This window comes from Nyctereutes procyonoides, unplaced genomic scaffold (assembly GCF_905146905.1).
Source record: "Nyctereutes procyonoides isolate TBG_1078 unplaced genomic scaffold, NYPRO_anot_genome, whole genome shotgun sequence".
Lineage (NCBI taxonomy): Eukaryota > Metazoa > Chordata > Mammalia > Carnivora > Canidae > Nyctereutes > Nyctereutes procyonoides.
In genome coordinates, this window is record NW_026575121.1 from 5,029,983 (window position 1) to 5,046,185 (window position 16,203).

Consider the following 16,203-nt stretch of genomic DNA (forward strand, 5'->3'; position numbering starts at 1 on the left):
GTGTAGGCTTCTGAACCTTCTATTCTCATCTTTTCTCTCTTGTTTTTATACTTACATAGTTTTTATATTTGGACAATTCAACTATGTTACTTGTTGGTAAATCATTCCTTCAACAAATATTTATTTGCTGTCATTTGTGTGTCAGGCATAATTTCTTCAGCCAACTACCTCATTAAGAGTGATTCATTGACTAGATACAAAACCATGACTGTAAATATATTTATAAAATACCATGAAAACTCATTGGATAATACATGCTTGGAGAGCCCCATCGTACACAAATTACAAATTAACAGTAAAGAATTATTAGATTCATAAGCATGTTTAGTTTTGGTTGAAAATGTTATTTTAAAAAAAATCATGTCTTTAAACACAGGTGATATACCAAGTCAGAATTATAAGACTTATAGAATCTTAGAGGTTGTATTACTTCAATGACATGATTATATATCTAGATTATATGTTTTTGAAGTATAAATGGCTGGATAAATATCTAATCTGAAAATGTCTTAATGAGTAATAACATTATTCACAAGGTTAACTGAGAACATTTCTTAGATTTCTTTATATCTGTGTAACTCTGCCCTTAATCCACACAATGCCTGGAAAAGAGCACAGGTTTGCCCAACTACCAAATACAACCCAATCTTACCCTTAGCCAATCAAGTAAATACCCAAAGTCCCGAGGAGGCTATAATACTAGCTAGCTGATCTGCTCAAGTCACCCTCCATTTTGGATTCACATCTCCTCTTATAGATAGGCATTGAAAAACCTCCTTAATGCACAATTTCCCTCTGTCTTTCCTTCTCCGAAGCCTCTCCACTGAGGTCCTGGTTTTATCCTGCTATTGCTCTTCAGATCACCAATTCCCTAAATTTAAAAGCTAAAATTATAAAATTCTCAGAAGAAAGCTTAGAAGTAATAGATCTTTGTGACTCTAGATTGGGTAATTATTTGTTAGATATGATGCCAAAAGCACAAGCAACAAAAGAAAAAGAGATAAATAGAGCTTTACCAAAATTACAAAGCTTAGTGCTTTACAAAGGATGTCATCAAGAACATGAAAAGACAATGCACAGAATGGGGGAAAATATATATAATAAACTTTTATCCAAAATATTTAAAGAAATTTTACAAATAAACAGTAAACCGACAAATAATCCAGTTTTGAATTGGGCAAAGTATCTGAAGAGACAACTCTCCGGAGAAGATATATGAATGTCTTATAAGCATATGAAAAGATGTTCAACATCACCAGTCATTAGGGAAATGCAAATCAAAACCATAATGAGATACCACTTCAGACCAACCAGGATAGCTAAATTTTTTTTTCTGTTTATATTTTATTTTATTTTTAGGATAGCTAAAATTTAAAAAGGATAGTAACAAATGTTGGTAAGGATGTGAAAAAAAATTGGAACCCTCATCCATTCCTGTTGGGACTTAAAATAGTTCACCCATTATTTTACAGTTTGGCAATTCCTTGAAAGGTTAAGCATAGAATTACCATATGACTCAGCAATTCCACTACTAGGTATACAGCCAAGAGAAGTAGATACGTTAGTTTACAAATGTTCAAGGCATCATTATTCATAATTGTCAAAAAGCATGCCCATCAGGCAGCCTGGATGGCTCAGCAGTTTAGTGCCACCTTTAGTCCAGGGCATGATCCCGGGAACCCGGGATCCAGTCCCAAGTCGGGCTCCCTGCGTGGAACTTGCTTCTCCCTCTGCCTATGTCTCTTCCTCTCTCTGTGTCTCTCATGAATGAATAAATAAAATCTTAAAAAAAAAACATGCCCATCAGTTTATGAGTAGAATAATGTGGTATATCCTTATAATGGAGTATCATTCACCAATGAAAAGGAATGAAGTAGTGACTAATACTACAAAATGGATGAATCTTGCAAACATTATGCTAAGTAACAGAAGCCAGATGCAAATGGCTACATATTTCTCTATTCCATTTATATGAAATATCTAGAATGCATAAATCCCCAGAGACAGAAAGTTAATGAGCGATTGTCAGGGCTGAGTGTGGGGATATGTGGAAGAGGAATAACTCCTAATGGGTAAGGATTTTTTTAGGCGGGGGGCTGATGGAGATGTTTTGAAGTCAGATAGTAGTGATGGTTGCAAAATTCTGTGAAAATTTTTTTAAAATCACTGAAATATACATTTTAAAATGGTGAGTTTCCTTTTATGTGAATTATATCTTAATAAAGTTGTTGAAAAAAAAGGGGAAAAAAGGAACACTTGGGTGACTCACTTCAGCATACAACTCTACATATCAGCTCAGGTCTCAATCTCAAGGTTGTGAGTTTGAGCCCCTTGTTGGGGTCCACAAGAAATTCTTGTTGGACTCTGACAAATGATCCCCATTAGCTCTGGAATTTCTGGTCCAAAAAGCAGGACTCCAAACAGAAGAAGTGAGTGAGGGTTCAGTTGTATGTTTCATAGATTTGTTGAAAGAATTAACATTAAAAATTTAGCTCCCCACATTATCAGGACAATGTAGAAACTATCTAGTTGTATCTGAGCATAGGACAAGGTTACTTGAAACTCTGATCAATATGGATAAATGAAAAAGGAGTGGGATTATATCTAGGTCTTGTTTCCTTAAATCTCTGAAATGAGCTGTATTACTTTAATAAAGAGTTCTTTTGCTTCTTGAAGAAAACTTTAGAAAATATATGGTTCTATTTTCTGCCTCCATTACATAATCAGACCTTTTTTTCCATGTCCAAGACATTTGCCACCACTTGGCAGCGTAGCATAATGCCCTAAATTTAGACTTTTCAAGGAGTTAATACTCTTCCTGAAAGTTAAATACACAAATCTAAACATTCCAAATGACTCTTTTTTAAAAAACTAAAATATATAAAAGAAACAGACTAAGTTTAGAAGGAATTAAAAGAGGTATTATTAAACATACTTGGTTTAATTTGCAGGTAACTCAATTACATGGGCAAGAAATGCTGTACACCAATCTTCTGAGGCACGTGGATTTCTATGTGATGCCACTAGTTAATGTGGATGGTTATGACTTCACGTGGAAAAAGGTAGGTAAGGACAAAGAAAATGAAATATGCCCTATTTGGGGATACAGGATACACAGGCTGAAATATTCACAGACTCTTGGATCTTGGCATAATGCTTTTGTTTAAAATATATATATATATTTATTTATTTATTTTTATTTATTTATTTTTTATTTATGATAGTCACAGAGAGAGAGAGAGAGAGAGAGAGAGAGAGAGAGGCAGAGACATAGGCAGAGGGAGAAGCAGGCTCCATGCACCGGGAGCCCAATGTGGGATTCGATCCCGGGTCTCCAGGATCGCGCCCTGGGCCAAAGGCAGGCACCAAACCGCTGCGCCACCCAGGGATCCCTAAAATATATATTTTTTAAATTCTTACTATGGAAAATGTGAAACATATGAATGGAAATAATTGCACGGTAAGCTCCTTTGTACCTATCACACAACTTCATCAATAATCAACTCATGGCCAGAGGCACATGGGTGGTGTAGTTGCTTAAAGAGACAATTCTTGGTTTCAGCTCAGGTAATGAGCTCAGAGCCTGAGATTGAGCCTTGCATCAGGCTCTGCACTCAATGTGGAGTCTGCTTAAGACTCTCTCCTTCCCTCTGCTCCTCTCCCTGTGTACACACACACTCTCTCTCTAATAAATTATTACTAGGAAACTTACTTGCTCTAATAAATTATTACTAGGAAACTTACTAATAAATCTTTAAAAAATAAAATAATCAACTCCTGGACAATGTTTTCTTATGTATATATCCAAACCAATTCTATCTTATTATATTATTTTGAAGTAAATCTCAGACACCATATCATTTCATCAAAAAATATTTCAGGATGCATCTCTGAAAGAGACCTATTAAAAAATAGTAAATTATACCTAAAAATTAATAATACTTGGCATTATAAAAATATCCAATTGATATTTAAGGGTATAATTGTTTCATAACTTCTTTTTAAAATGATTTTATTTATTTATTCATGAAAGACCCAGAGAGGCAGAAATATAGGCAGAGGGAGAAGCAGGCTCCCTGTGGGGAACCCAATGCAGGACTCAATCCCAGGACCCCAGGATCATGACCTGAGACAAAGGCAAACATTCAACTGCTGAAGCACCCAGGTGTCCCTTGTGATTCATTTAGATGTCTTTTAATTCTATTTTAATCCATAAATTCTCCTGCCATCTCTCTCTCTCTCTCTCTCTCTCTTTCAATTTTTTCTTTGCAATTTATTTATTAAAGGAAAAGTTTCTCATTGTGTAGATTTGCTAATTGCATTGCCATGTTGCAATTTAACATTCCTCTGTCCTCTGCATTTTCTAAAACTTGACATTTGGATTATAGAGGATAAACCAAATTCAGGCTTGACTCTTTGGGCAGGACTACTTCATTGTGATTCCGTGTTTTTTATACTGTTTGGTTTTATTTCCTTTAGTGATATTAGCTGCCATCAATAATGATACCTAGATCCATCCATTCTTACTAGGAATGGATGCATAGCATTTTGATTTGTAAAATCATAAACTGCAAAATTTAGAAGAGCATCTTAACGACACTTGCATTCTGATAGAACTGCATTCTAATTAATATGTGAATTTAAGCCTTAGGACCGTTTAATTCAATGATGAGCATCTAAGTATGAGTAAGTTTCCTAGTTAATCTCATCTATACTGGAAACCATTATCAATGGTATTTCTAGCCCATCAACCTCATGATTCAGGAAATTAATTCAAGCAATATAAGTGCAGTCCTTTCTAATTTAATGAGGAGCACATAAAGCATAATTGAGCATATGTAAGTTCAGAAAAGCCTCCTTGAGCAGCACATGTAAACACCAAGGGGAATGAGAGTAATCAGAGTGATTAGAACATAGAGGATTAAACAGAAATTGTTTTACGGAGGAGGTAATTTTTGCAGAAGAAATGGGAATGGAAAAGAGGCTTGATTGGAAAAGTCATCCTAAGTGGAAGGAACACTGTGAATAAAAGTAGGAAGGAGCAGGCAAATCCTGAACTCAAGAAATGAGAAATCCCTAGCATAGTACCTAACACAAATTTGTGTTCAATAAATGACTACATTTGGGGAGCCTGGGTAGTTCCATTGGTTAAGTGTCCAACTCTTGATTTCAGCTCAGGTCATGATCTCAGGGTCATGAGATCAAGCCCAGAGTTGGGCTCCATGTTCAGCGGGGAGTCTGCTCAGGATTCTCTCTCTCTCTCCCTCTGCTTCTGCCTCTCTTCAACCCCTCTCAAATACATACATACATACATACATACATACATACATATATACATACATACATACATAAGTAATCACATTCATAGACTGATCTTATGATCAATTTATTCTTTCTCCTGAATCACAGTAGAACTCAGCCACCCTTTAGATATTGTTACTTCCTCGCTGTCCTTTGTATCTTCACACACCAATTAGTCCCTGCAGTTTGAGAACCTAATTTCTCCAGGGCAATCTTTGCTACCAAACCACAGATCAGGGGTTGGAAGGAGATTGGGAAGCTTGGCAGAAGGGTTGATGAGAGCAGGGGAAAAGGTGCCGCGTCATCCCAACCCCAGGATTTAAACAAAGCCTATGCAACTGTTTGCATGATGAAATTTCCCAGTTTGCCCCAAGAACCCAGTGGGGGAATTTGCTTTATGTTTACAAACGAGGACTGAGTCAGTGAACTCAAAGGAATTATCAGGCTACAGGTATCTTCATAGCTCCACCTCCTGAAGCTTTTAAATGAGAGAGTTGAATTCAATCAAAAGAGAACATTGAAATTCATGACTCATAGTTTTAATTTTAGTTTAAACACAAAGTTATTTTACTTTTCTCAGAAAGAATTAAAGTTAAAGCAAACAAGATTAAAGAAAACCAATAAGCAGCCTAGCAGAACCAAGTGAAATTTCTGTTGGTATAGGTCAAAATTAATCAAATATTACCATTTCGTTTGGCTCAGATTGGAATAGTTTTGAGTGAACGTGATTGAGCCCTGGATAGAAACAAGGGCCATGAGAAAGGAATGTGAAGATAGTAACAAGGTGGAGTGATGGGTTTGCAGGAGAGACACAACCCTGACCACGTAGGCCTTAGAAGTCGTGTCTCTGCTTGAACTGCAAACATGGCCATCCTGGTTATCAGTATTTTGTTTATTTAGAATCGAATGTGGAGAAAGAACCGGTCCTATCATGAAAATAATCGTTGCATCGGAACAGACCTGAACAGGAACTTTGCTTCCAAACACTGGTGTGGTAGGTTATTTGCTTCATTTCTAGCAATGTTTATTCATTTAAAAAGGGATATTCATGAAGCGAGGCTCATAATTCAAAGTAATTAGAGGGGAAGCCTATCTGAATCAGGAATCAGGAAAATAATTTAATAAACTCTTTAGTTAAATGTGGTGCTGCGCATGCGCCCAACAACTCACCTTAACCTCTCTGCCCTGCCATTTCTTTTTTTTTTTTTAATTTTTATTTATTTACGATAGTCACAGAGAGAGAGGGAGAGAGAGAGAGAGGCAGAGACACAGGCAGAGGGAGAAGCAGGCTCCATGCACCGGGAGCCCGACGTGGGATTCGATCCCGGGTCTCCAGGATCGCGCCCTGGGCCAAAGGCAGGCGCTAAATCACTGCGCCACCCAGGGATCCCTGCCCTGCCATTTCATCTTAAAAAAAAAAAAAAACAAAACAAAAAACAACAAAACAAAACAAAACAAGAAAAACAAAAAACAAAAACGGAAATTAGGCCAGTTCCTTTGGGTACCTTCTAGTTTCAAAATTCTAAAATTCTACTTCTCTAGAATAACAAGGAAGTGACTGTTAAAAATCCTACTTCAATGAACAAATGACATCTGTCATTAGGGTATCAAAGTAGAATTTGGGGTGGGTACCTCTCCTTTTTAATTGCATAGGAAAATGTTTCCTTCTACATTTTCTTTGGTTCTCACTATTTACTTAACATGTTTTTTTTTCTTTTATGAATATCATAAGCTTATGTCTAGCACTGTGGGAATTTATCATTCATTGATTTGAGTGAGTTAAAGTACTCAGGGAATATTGATTGAGGAATTCAAGGATATTGTCTGTTCTCAGGGAGGTAGGTGATGGTCCACCCTCCTCTGGGTTACTACATTTAAGAAACAGCTACAAAACATAACTAAACCTAATTATGAACCTGAATCATTTTTATTTTTGGAAGTGGGTACATGTGGCTCTGTGGGCACTACAAAATATTACAAGTGTTGAAGCCACAAAAATCTGCTTCCAGCCACCCCGTTGCCCTACACAATGCTATGTACATGATTGTATGTATTTCCTTTAAAAAGATAAAAAGAAGGGAAATTTTGTGATTTTGAACATTTCATCATTATCTCAGAGTACATACAAAAATTTCACAAGAGTACTTACCCTATTTCTTTAATTCTTCATCCTCTAGGTTAAAAACTTAGGGGTGGGGGTGAATGGGTGACGGGCACTGAGGGGGGCACTTGACGGGATGAGCACTGGGTGTTATTCTGTATGTTGGCAAATTGAACACCAATAAAAAATAAATATATTATAAAAAAAAACTTAGGGAAGAGACCATTATCCACTACCTAATGCAATGCCTGGCATATGCAAGGTTCCCAGAAATTAATTAAGTGAATATAGAATGAATTAGTTCTTCTAAAAGAGCTGCAGATATAATAAGCAAGAAGAGGAGACAGCAGTTAATCCTGCCTGAGTTTTACTCCATTTGTTATTAAGGGAATCACCTAGTGGTTTCTCAGTGAGAGCCATTCTTAAGATTGTCCAATAAAGTGCCCACTGAGGCCCAAAGACTGCCATAGAAGTGATAATTGGGCAGGGAGTCAGAGAAGCAGCAGCAAATATAAAATAGGTCTGAATAGATCTGATGGTTACATAAGTGCCGAGCTGTTTACATAGGTCTCCCCCTGGGTCATTATCTATGTATCCCGGGTGGACAATCCCAGACTTAGAAGGCTAATCCCTTGCGTAAGAGCACAGACCTAGGAAGTGGCAAAGCTGGTAGATATAAAGCCACACTGACGGACTCCCAAGTTATTCCAATTCTTCTATATCTGAGAATCACTCTTCTATTATACCTGCCCTTTTGGAACATCTTATTTCATCTTCATACCCTTTTGGTGCTCCGTTTTACTTAATATTTTTTATGGTGAAGTCAATACTACCCAATTTGAATGGCCAACATGTCAAATATATTCTGTTATTGCCATCAAGACGTATGGTAAGCCCCTCTGAGACATGGCAACCTATTATTACCCATCACAAGAGTTAACGACAGAAGCAGATGCAGCAAGCATAGAGACAAAAGAGAGTGCCAAATAAAATGAAAAGTAATTGTAAGGACTCCTTTTTTGACCAGGGCCCCAGTATTTCTTTAGTAAGCAAACCAGTAAGAAAGAATTAAATCTCATCTCTTCCTTGTCCCTGCAACTAGAATATGCCTTTATGATACTTTTTTTAAGAATCTAAAAGAGCACCTTACTTATTAACAGGAATTGACATATCAAACCTGTTTATTTCATGTTCATTTTCCTCTTTCTTTGTATTAGAATTGTGTGTGCATATGCGTGCATGGGTGTGTGTGTGTGTGTGTGTGTGTGTGTTGGAGATGGGAGTGGGGTGAGGTTATCTTAGACTGCTCAGGCTGTCATAGCAAAAGACCATAAGCTGGGTGGCTTCAACAAGAGAAATTCATTTCTTCCAGATCTGAAGGCTAGAAATCCAAAATGAAAGTGCCAGCAGGGCGTGTTTGTCCTGAGGCCTCTCTCCTTGGCTTGCAGAGGGCCACCTTCTCACTGTGTCCTCACATGGCATTTTCTCTGTGTGCACATTCCTAGTGTCTCTCTCTCTCTCTCTTCTTAAAAGGACACCACCCATATTACATTGAGGTCTTACCTTTATGACTTCCTTAAGCTAATTACTTTCTTAAAGGTGCTATCTCCACGCATAGTATATTGTGGGTGAGGGCTTCAACATACGAATTTTGGGGGAACAGAAGTCAGTCTGTAACAGGTAGCATTTTGTGAGGACTTCTGGTCTCAAACTTCCTGAGATGAATCCTCTCTTTTTCTAAATGTTAAGTTCAATGACAAAGTTTTTGTAACCAGTGTACAGTAGAAAATCCTTTAGTGCTTTTCCTATGAGACTATGGTGTTTTTTCATTATTTTTCATGGCACAAAAATATATATAACATAAAATTGGTCATTGTAACCATTTTTTAAAAGATTTTACGTATTTATTTGAAAGAGAATGAGTTTGGGGGGAAGGGCAGGGAGAGAGACAGAGAGAAGCTGACTCCCCGCTGAGCGGGGAGCCCGATGTGGGGATGGGTCCGAGGACCCTGGAATCATGACCTGAGCCTTAGGCAGATGCTTAACCACTTGAGCCACCCAGGCACCCCCATTGTAACCATTTTTAAGTGTACAGTTCAATACATTAAGGCATTAAGTACATTCACAGTATGTAAAACCATCACCAATATCCATTTCCAAAATTTATCATCACCCCAAACACTGGCTTGTCTAATCACATTATTGGTCAAAAATTAATACAAATGAAGTACTTGGAAAAGCCTTGGATGTTTAGCACAACATTTTCTCATGGGGAAAAGAGTGTTTAACAAACATTAAGGTTGTTTCTATTACAAACAAAAGGAAGAAAGCCAAGCAAGCTTGAGTAAGGCAGGCAGGCCCTGGAAGGATAATGGAGTAGCCCATGGAACCCAAGGACAAGGATGCAGCCGGGCCTCAGAAACAGCCTGGAGCTAGGCCTCAGCACTACAGTGTGCTCTGTGAGTCCATTCTCTCCCCATTTATTACTGTGAAGCACACTGGATTTTTTTTTCTTTTTATTCCAATCCACATGATGACGGTGATGGCGACAAAGAGGAGAAACAACAGTCACTAAACACTTAGTATATACAAGGCACCACGCAAAGTACTTCATATGCATTAGCTCATGGAATCCTCATTAAGTTCTCATTAAATGTATAATTTTCCCATTTAGCAGATAAGAAATTCAAGGTATAGCTGGGTTTAAAACATTTTACCTAAGGCCATATAGCTATTAAATAGCAGCGCCAAGATTAGAATCAAGTGATTGGGTGATTAACAATATGCCTACGCCACTTAGCCTCTTATTGTAAAGGACCATTACCACCGAGAATGTTCATTTTGCATCTCCTGAAATAGCAGCATTTCCTTCATAGAGTTGCATGAGGATTAGACAAGGTATTGTGAGTAAATCTTAGAGTTCGTGTCAACTGGTCATGTTGTTGGTGTTGTCTTCTTTGTTCTACTGAGCAGCTAGACTGACACTAGCATCTTCGTGTTCATTTCAAGTTGTCATTGGAGGGATTCAGATTGACAGAACACAAGCTAAGGACCCAGTCCAGGATTAATCAAATGTTCCCAGGAGGAAATGATGTTTGGGGTCAGAGGTGGCTCCGTGGTCCTCCATTTCTGTGCATTAAAAGGAAGAAAGGTGATGTGTTGGGAGGCAGGCTACCATATGAAGGGATGGATATTTACTATAATCTCTCAAAAGGATGAATAAATATTACTCTGGCCCCCCAAAATCACCATCTTATTCACCAGAATCTCTTTATTTAGTAACTTAGAAGTAGCACTGAAGGTAGACTTCTATATTCTGAATTAAGAAAATGGGGTTTCTAAAAAAAAAAATTGGGTTTCTTTCTCTCACATAGCCACAGTTTTGGAGGCAGGGCTGGCTGGCATCTCTGAGACATCCTTAGCCACTTTCACAAAGGGTGCAAGATGGCTGCTCCAGGCAGCAACTCTTGGGGTGTTTGCTAGGGAGGCATATAAATATTTACTGCAAAAGAAATATAAATATGTTCTTTATAGAATTCTATCTAATCCACTTCTCTAAAAAATGTTGCATCATAGATAGACGATGCTTAGAATGCATTGTCAGAGAAATCACGAATTGCAATAGCTTACGCATCCCCTCTAATCCCACTCTATGAATTTCACTTCAGAGGAAGGTGCATCAAGTCTCTCATGCTCCGAAACCTACTGCGGTCCTTACCCTGAGTCAGAACCGGAAGTGAAGGCAATGGCTAATTTCTTGAGAAAAAACATCAACCACATTAAGGCTTACATCAGTATGCATTCCTACTCCCAGCACATAGTGTTTCCATATTCCTATAATAGAAGCAAAAGCAAAGACCATGAGGAACTGGTAAGTGTTACTTATTTTTTTTCATTAGCATTGCAAGAAATAAAATAATACCTAAGTCAAGAATCAAAAACTGTGGGGGAAAATTTCTCCTTTGGAGGACAGTTGGGTAGATGCTTTATATTTTGGTCTACTCTACTGGGAGTCATCCTAGGTCAGGGTTCACTGAAGGAATGGAAAGAATGGGTTGTACCCTGTGGACATGGACTTTAGTCTAGCAGATAGGTCCCTAAGAAAATGCCAGACACACTGCTTGAAGATCAGGGTTGAACCATTCCACATGGAGCTGATCTACATAGAAAGCCAAAAGAGCAAGGACAAGAGTCTCTGGAATTGTCCGTCTGCTTCGTGATAACTAGCTTTGTACAAGGGCCTGACATAGATCAAGTCCTGGTACAACACTTATCAATTTGATATCGGCATTGGGAATTGCGTACACACTGACCTCTCTAACCCCCAGGGGTCTGGTCCTATAAAAAGCACCTCCAATGTCAAGATTGGAGCAAGAGCCCCCCCAACCTTTTTTTTTTTTTTTGGAATGTAGTAGATGATACAGGAAGTTTGAAGAGGACTCACATAATCTGCTTGCCTTAACTATTTTTTGGTCCCAGCTGTTCTGTGTTTGGGTTGACAGCAAACGATGCAAGAGTGCTTGATGGGTTGTGGATAGGATCGGCCAAACTCTTACCCCAGTTGCTTTCCAGACAATGGAAGGGTTATGGTGACTCTTTTTTTTTTAATTTTATAAATTAATTTTATTGGTGTTCAATTTACCAACATACAGAATAACACCCAGTGCTCATCCCGTCAAGTGTACCCCTCAGTGCCCGTCACCCATTCACCCCCACCCCCCACCCTCCTCCCCCTCCACCACCCCTAGTTCATTTCCCAGAGTTAGAAGTCTTTATGTTCTGTCTCCCTTTCTGATATTTCTCACACATTTCTTCTCCCTTCCCTTATATTCCCTTTCACTATTACTCATATTCCCCAAATGAATGAGAACATACACTGTTTGTCCTTCTCCGGTTACTGTGGCCAAGTTCAAAAAGGGTGTTGCCCGAGTTCTCCTCTGAGATTTTGATGGAATCTTGTCTCACATTTAGATCTTTCATCTATTTTGAGTTTATCTTTGTGTATGGTGCAAGAGAGTGGTCCAGTTTCATTCTTCTGCATGTGGATGTCCAATTTTCCCAGCACCATTTATTGAAGAGACTGTCTTTCTTCCAGTGGATCGTCTTTCCTCCTTTATCGTATATTAGTTGACCATAAAGTTCAGGGTCCACTTCTGGGTTCTCTGTTCTGTTCATGTGACTCTTGCATGAGATCTTATCTTTATGTAGTGGTTTGTTTCTTACTGACCCCTTTTGTTTTGGTTCTCTTTTATACTCCCTCTCTCTCCTTTTATTATTTTTTTAATTTTTATTTATTTGTTTTAGGTATTGAAGTATCGTTGACATACAATGTTATATTAGTTTCAGGTGTACAACATGGTGGTTCTACAATTCTATGCATTACCCTCACCACTAAGTGTAGTTACCATCCATTACCATATAACATAATTATAATATTATTGACTATATTCCCTATGCTATTTATTCCATGATTTATTTATTTTATAATTGGAAGTTTATACCTCTTAATTCCCTTCACATATTTCATACATCCTCCCAAACTCCTCCCCTTGGGCAACCACCAGTTTCTTATCTGTATTTATGATTCTGCATTCTTGTTTGTTCATTTGCTTTTTTTTTTTTTAGATTCTACATATAAGTGAAATAATATATTTGTCTTTCTCTAACTTATATCACCTAGCATAGTACCCTCTAGGTCCATCCATCTTGTTGAAAATGGCAAGATCTCATTCTATTTTATGGCTGAATAATATTTCATTGCATATATATACCACATCTTCTTTATCTATTCATCTATCAACAGGTACTTAAGTTGCTTCCATAACCTGGCTATTGTAAATGCTGCAGTAAACATAGGGGTCATCTATCTTTTCAAATGAGTCTTTTCATTTGCTTTGGGTAAATACCCAGTAGTTAAATTACTGGATCACATGATATATCTATTTTTAATTTTTTGAGTAATCCCCCCTACTATTTTCCGTAGTGGTCTCACAAATTTGTGTTCCTATCAAACTGTGCACAAGAGTTTTGTTTTGTCCACATCCATGCCAACATGTTATTTCTTGTATTTTTGATAATATCCATTCTGACAGGTATAAGGTGATATCTTATTTTGATTTTGATTTGCATTTCCCTGATGTTTGGTGATGGTCAGCATCTTTTTATGCATCCATTTGCTGTCTGTATGCCTTCCTTGGAAAAATGTCTATTCAGATCCTCTGCCTATTTTTTATTTAGATTATTTGTGGATTTGGATTTTGTTTTGTTTTTGTTTTGTTGTTTTGGTGTTGATTTGTATGTCCTGGTTCTCTAACAAGAAGAAACTATAGCCACATTAGGTGCTAGCAGCTGATGATGACAAATATAAGGTTATTTGCATTTTCTGAAAATAGCTCATTTAGAGAATAAATATACTTGATACTTGCAATTCTTCTTCTCAGTGGAAAACCTCTAAGGAAAGTTCCCTTATTGGTGTTATTTTGGAAGAAATGAAAGATTATTTATCATGATTTGGAGATAGAATTATTCTGATTTCCCTTATTTTTGGATTGCTGTTATCACAAGTGTTTGTTGAGCATTATTTTGTATAGAATATTGTATTTGGTGGACATTAAAAGAAGCATTAGGTGGACCCTGACCTTTTAGAGAACATGATATGGTTAAGAAGCTCAGCCATTAGCAAATGCTATAAATAGCTATATTCTAAGTGCAATAACTACTAAATAAGGGGCGCAGATGGTAGACCTCAGTTCTGACTGGGATATCAAGGAGCGGCCTCATTCACTGACTTAGAAGGAAATGCTAGATAAGCTAAGGGATAAAGTCCCTGTCCTTGAGGAATTTATCATCTATTAAGGGGTGATACACAGTAAAGAAAAAAAACAATAAAGGGCTACTGACATTGAAAAACAGATACATTTTTAGCCAGAAATGGAAATATAGGAATTCTAGAGGCATACAGGAAAGGGAGGACATTCAATGCTGAGGAAATGTGTTGCCCACAGGAAGTGTGTTCAGGTTACTGAATGAAAGTAGAGGCTGACACCATCAGAAAGTAGACATGGTCTGCTTGTTTAAATGTTGGAATAAATGTGTATCTTATTCTGTAGACAAGGGGGTTCCATTAAAATTTTTTTGAACAAAGGAATGCTACAACTTCATATGTACTGATACTCCTCTGGGTTATCCAAGAGAGTCACAGTGAATACTAACATCAACCTCATAAGAGATCTGGATAAGCTAGAAGCAAATGTAGTAGGACAAGGGATTTATTTATTAGCCTGCCCAATACTGGGCACATAATCCTTTTTCCCTGATGAGTCTTTAGGAGTTATTAGACATTTTGCACAAGAAGACAATAATAGCTTGTGAGAAGGGAATGATTTACGCATTAGGTATACGTAGTATTTAGAGAAGTCGCATTTAAAGTTTGGTGGTAATTTTAGGGTGTCTGGGTGGCTCAGTCAGTTAAGCGTACAACTCTTGATTTTGGCTCAGCATAGATCTCATGATCTCATGACCTCAGGTTGTCATATTGAGCCCATTGTCAGGCTCTACACTCAGCGCTGAGTCTGCTCCAGGATTCTCTCTCCCTCTGCTCCTCCCCCTGCCAAACAAACAAACAAACAAACAAACACATTAATTAGTTAATTTAATTTAATTCTCTAAAAAAATAAATAATGTTTGATGATAATTTTTTGTAGGATTAGGGTAACTCCAGGCTGTTTGCCTTGAAATACAGTTATACTTCATTTTATATGATAAATGAACTCCTGAAGCCAAAAAAGCATGTAAGAACTATTTTTCCTTCAAGTTAAATAAAATTTTCAATGTGTTGGAAGAGTCTATGTGTAAAGCCACCCAACTGTGATTTCCATAAAGCAAAAAATATTTATTTTTTTAAAGATTCTATTTATTTATGCATGAGACACACACACACACACACAGAGAGAGAGAGAGAGAGATTGAGAGAGAGAGGCAGAGACACAGGCAGAGGGAGAAGCAGGCTCCATGCAGGGAGCCCGACACGGGACTCGATCCTGGGTCTCCTGGATCATGCCCTGGGCCGAAGGCAGGCAGTAAACCACTGAGCCACCCAGGGATCCCCAAAAATATTTATTTTAAAGTTTATTTATTCTTCTAAATATGTATATTTTTCCTTTTTTTCCTAGCTCTATTGAACTATAATTGATGTATAGCATTATAGAAGTTTAAGGCATACAAGGTGATGAGTTGATACACTTATACACTGTAAAATGATTACCACAATAAACTTAGTTAATACCTCCATCACCTTACATAACTACAACTTTTTCTTTTGTAGTAAGAACATTTAAAATCTACTCTCTTAGCAACTTTCATGTATATAAAATAGTATTGTTAACTATAGTCACTGTGCTATGTATTAGATCTCCAGAACTTATTTGTCTTACAATAGAAAACGTATATCCCGTGATCAACATCTCCGCATTTCATTCACACCCCGAGCCCTTGGCAACCGCCATTCTACTTTCTATTTCTTTCTGTACATAATTTGATTCAATTAATAAATAATGGTTTTATTAAGAACTTCTACTTGTCCTGCTTTGAAGCTGCACATGAACTGAAATTCCATATTCTATTGATTTCAGTCCCTAGTGGCCAGTGAAGCAGTCCGGGCTATTGAAAATACTAATAAAAATACCAGATATACTCATGGCAGTGGTTCAGAAAGTTTATGTAAGTATTTCTTCTTAAGATCGTGGAGAATTGTGAGGTGCTAAAGAAATCCATGTGTTTGGTTCTTCTGTGTGGGTTTAATT

The 16,203-nt window shown here is 37.5% G+C and overlaps 1 protein-coding gene across 1 annotated transcript in view; it reads left to right on the plus strand.

Moving 5' to 3' along the window:
• CPB2 (carboxypeptidase B2) overlaps positions 1–16,203 on the plus strand; it is a 51,869-nt gene that overhangs the window by 30,932 nt on the left and 4,734 nt on the right. The window contains exons 7-10 of the mRNA XM_055335622.1: positions 2,952–3,062; positions 6,202–6,295; positions 11,071–11,273; positions 16,033–16,120. Of these exons, the coding sequence (XP_055191597.1) occupies positions 2,952–3,062; positions 6,202–6,295; positions 11,071–11,273; positions 16,033–16,120 (496 nt within the window). The remainder of the gene's footprint in view (positions 1–2,951; positions 3,063–6,201; positions 6,296–11,070; positions 11,274–16,032; positions 16,121–16,203) is intronic.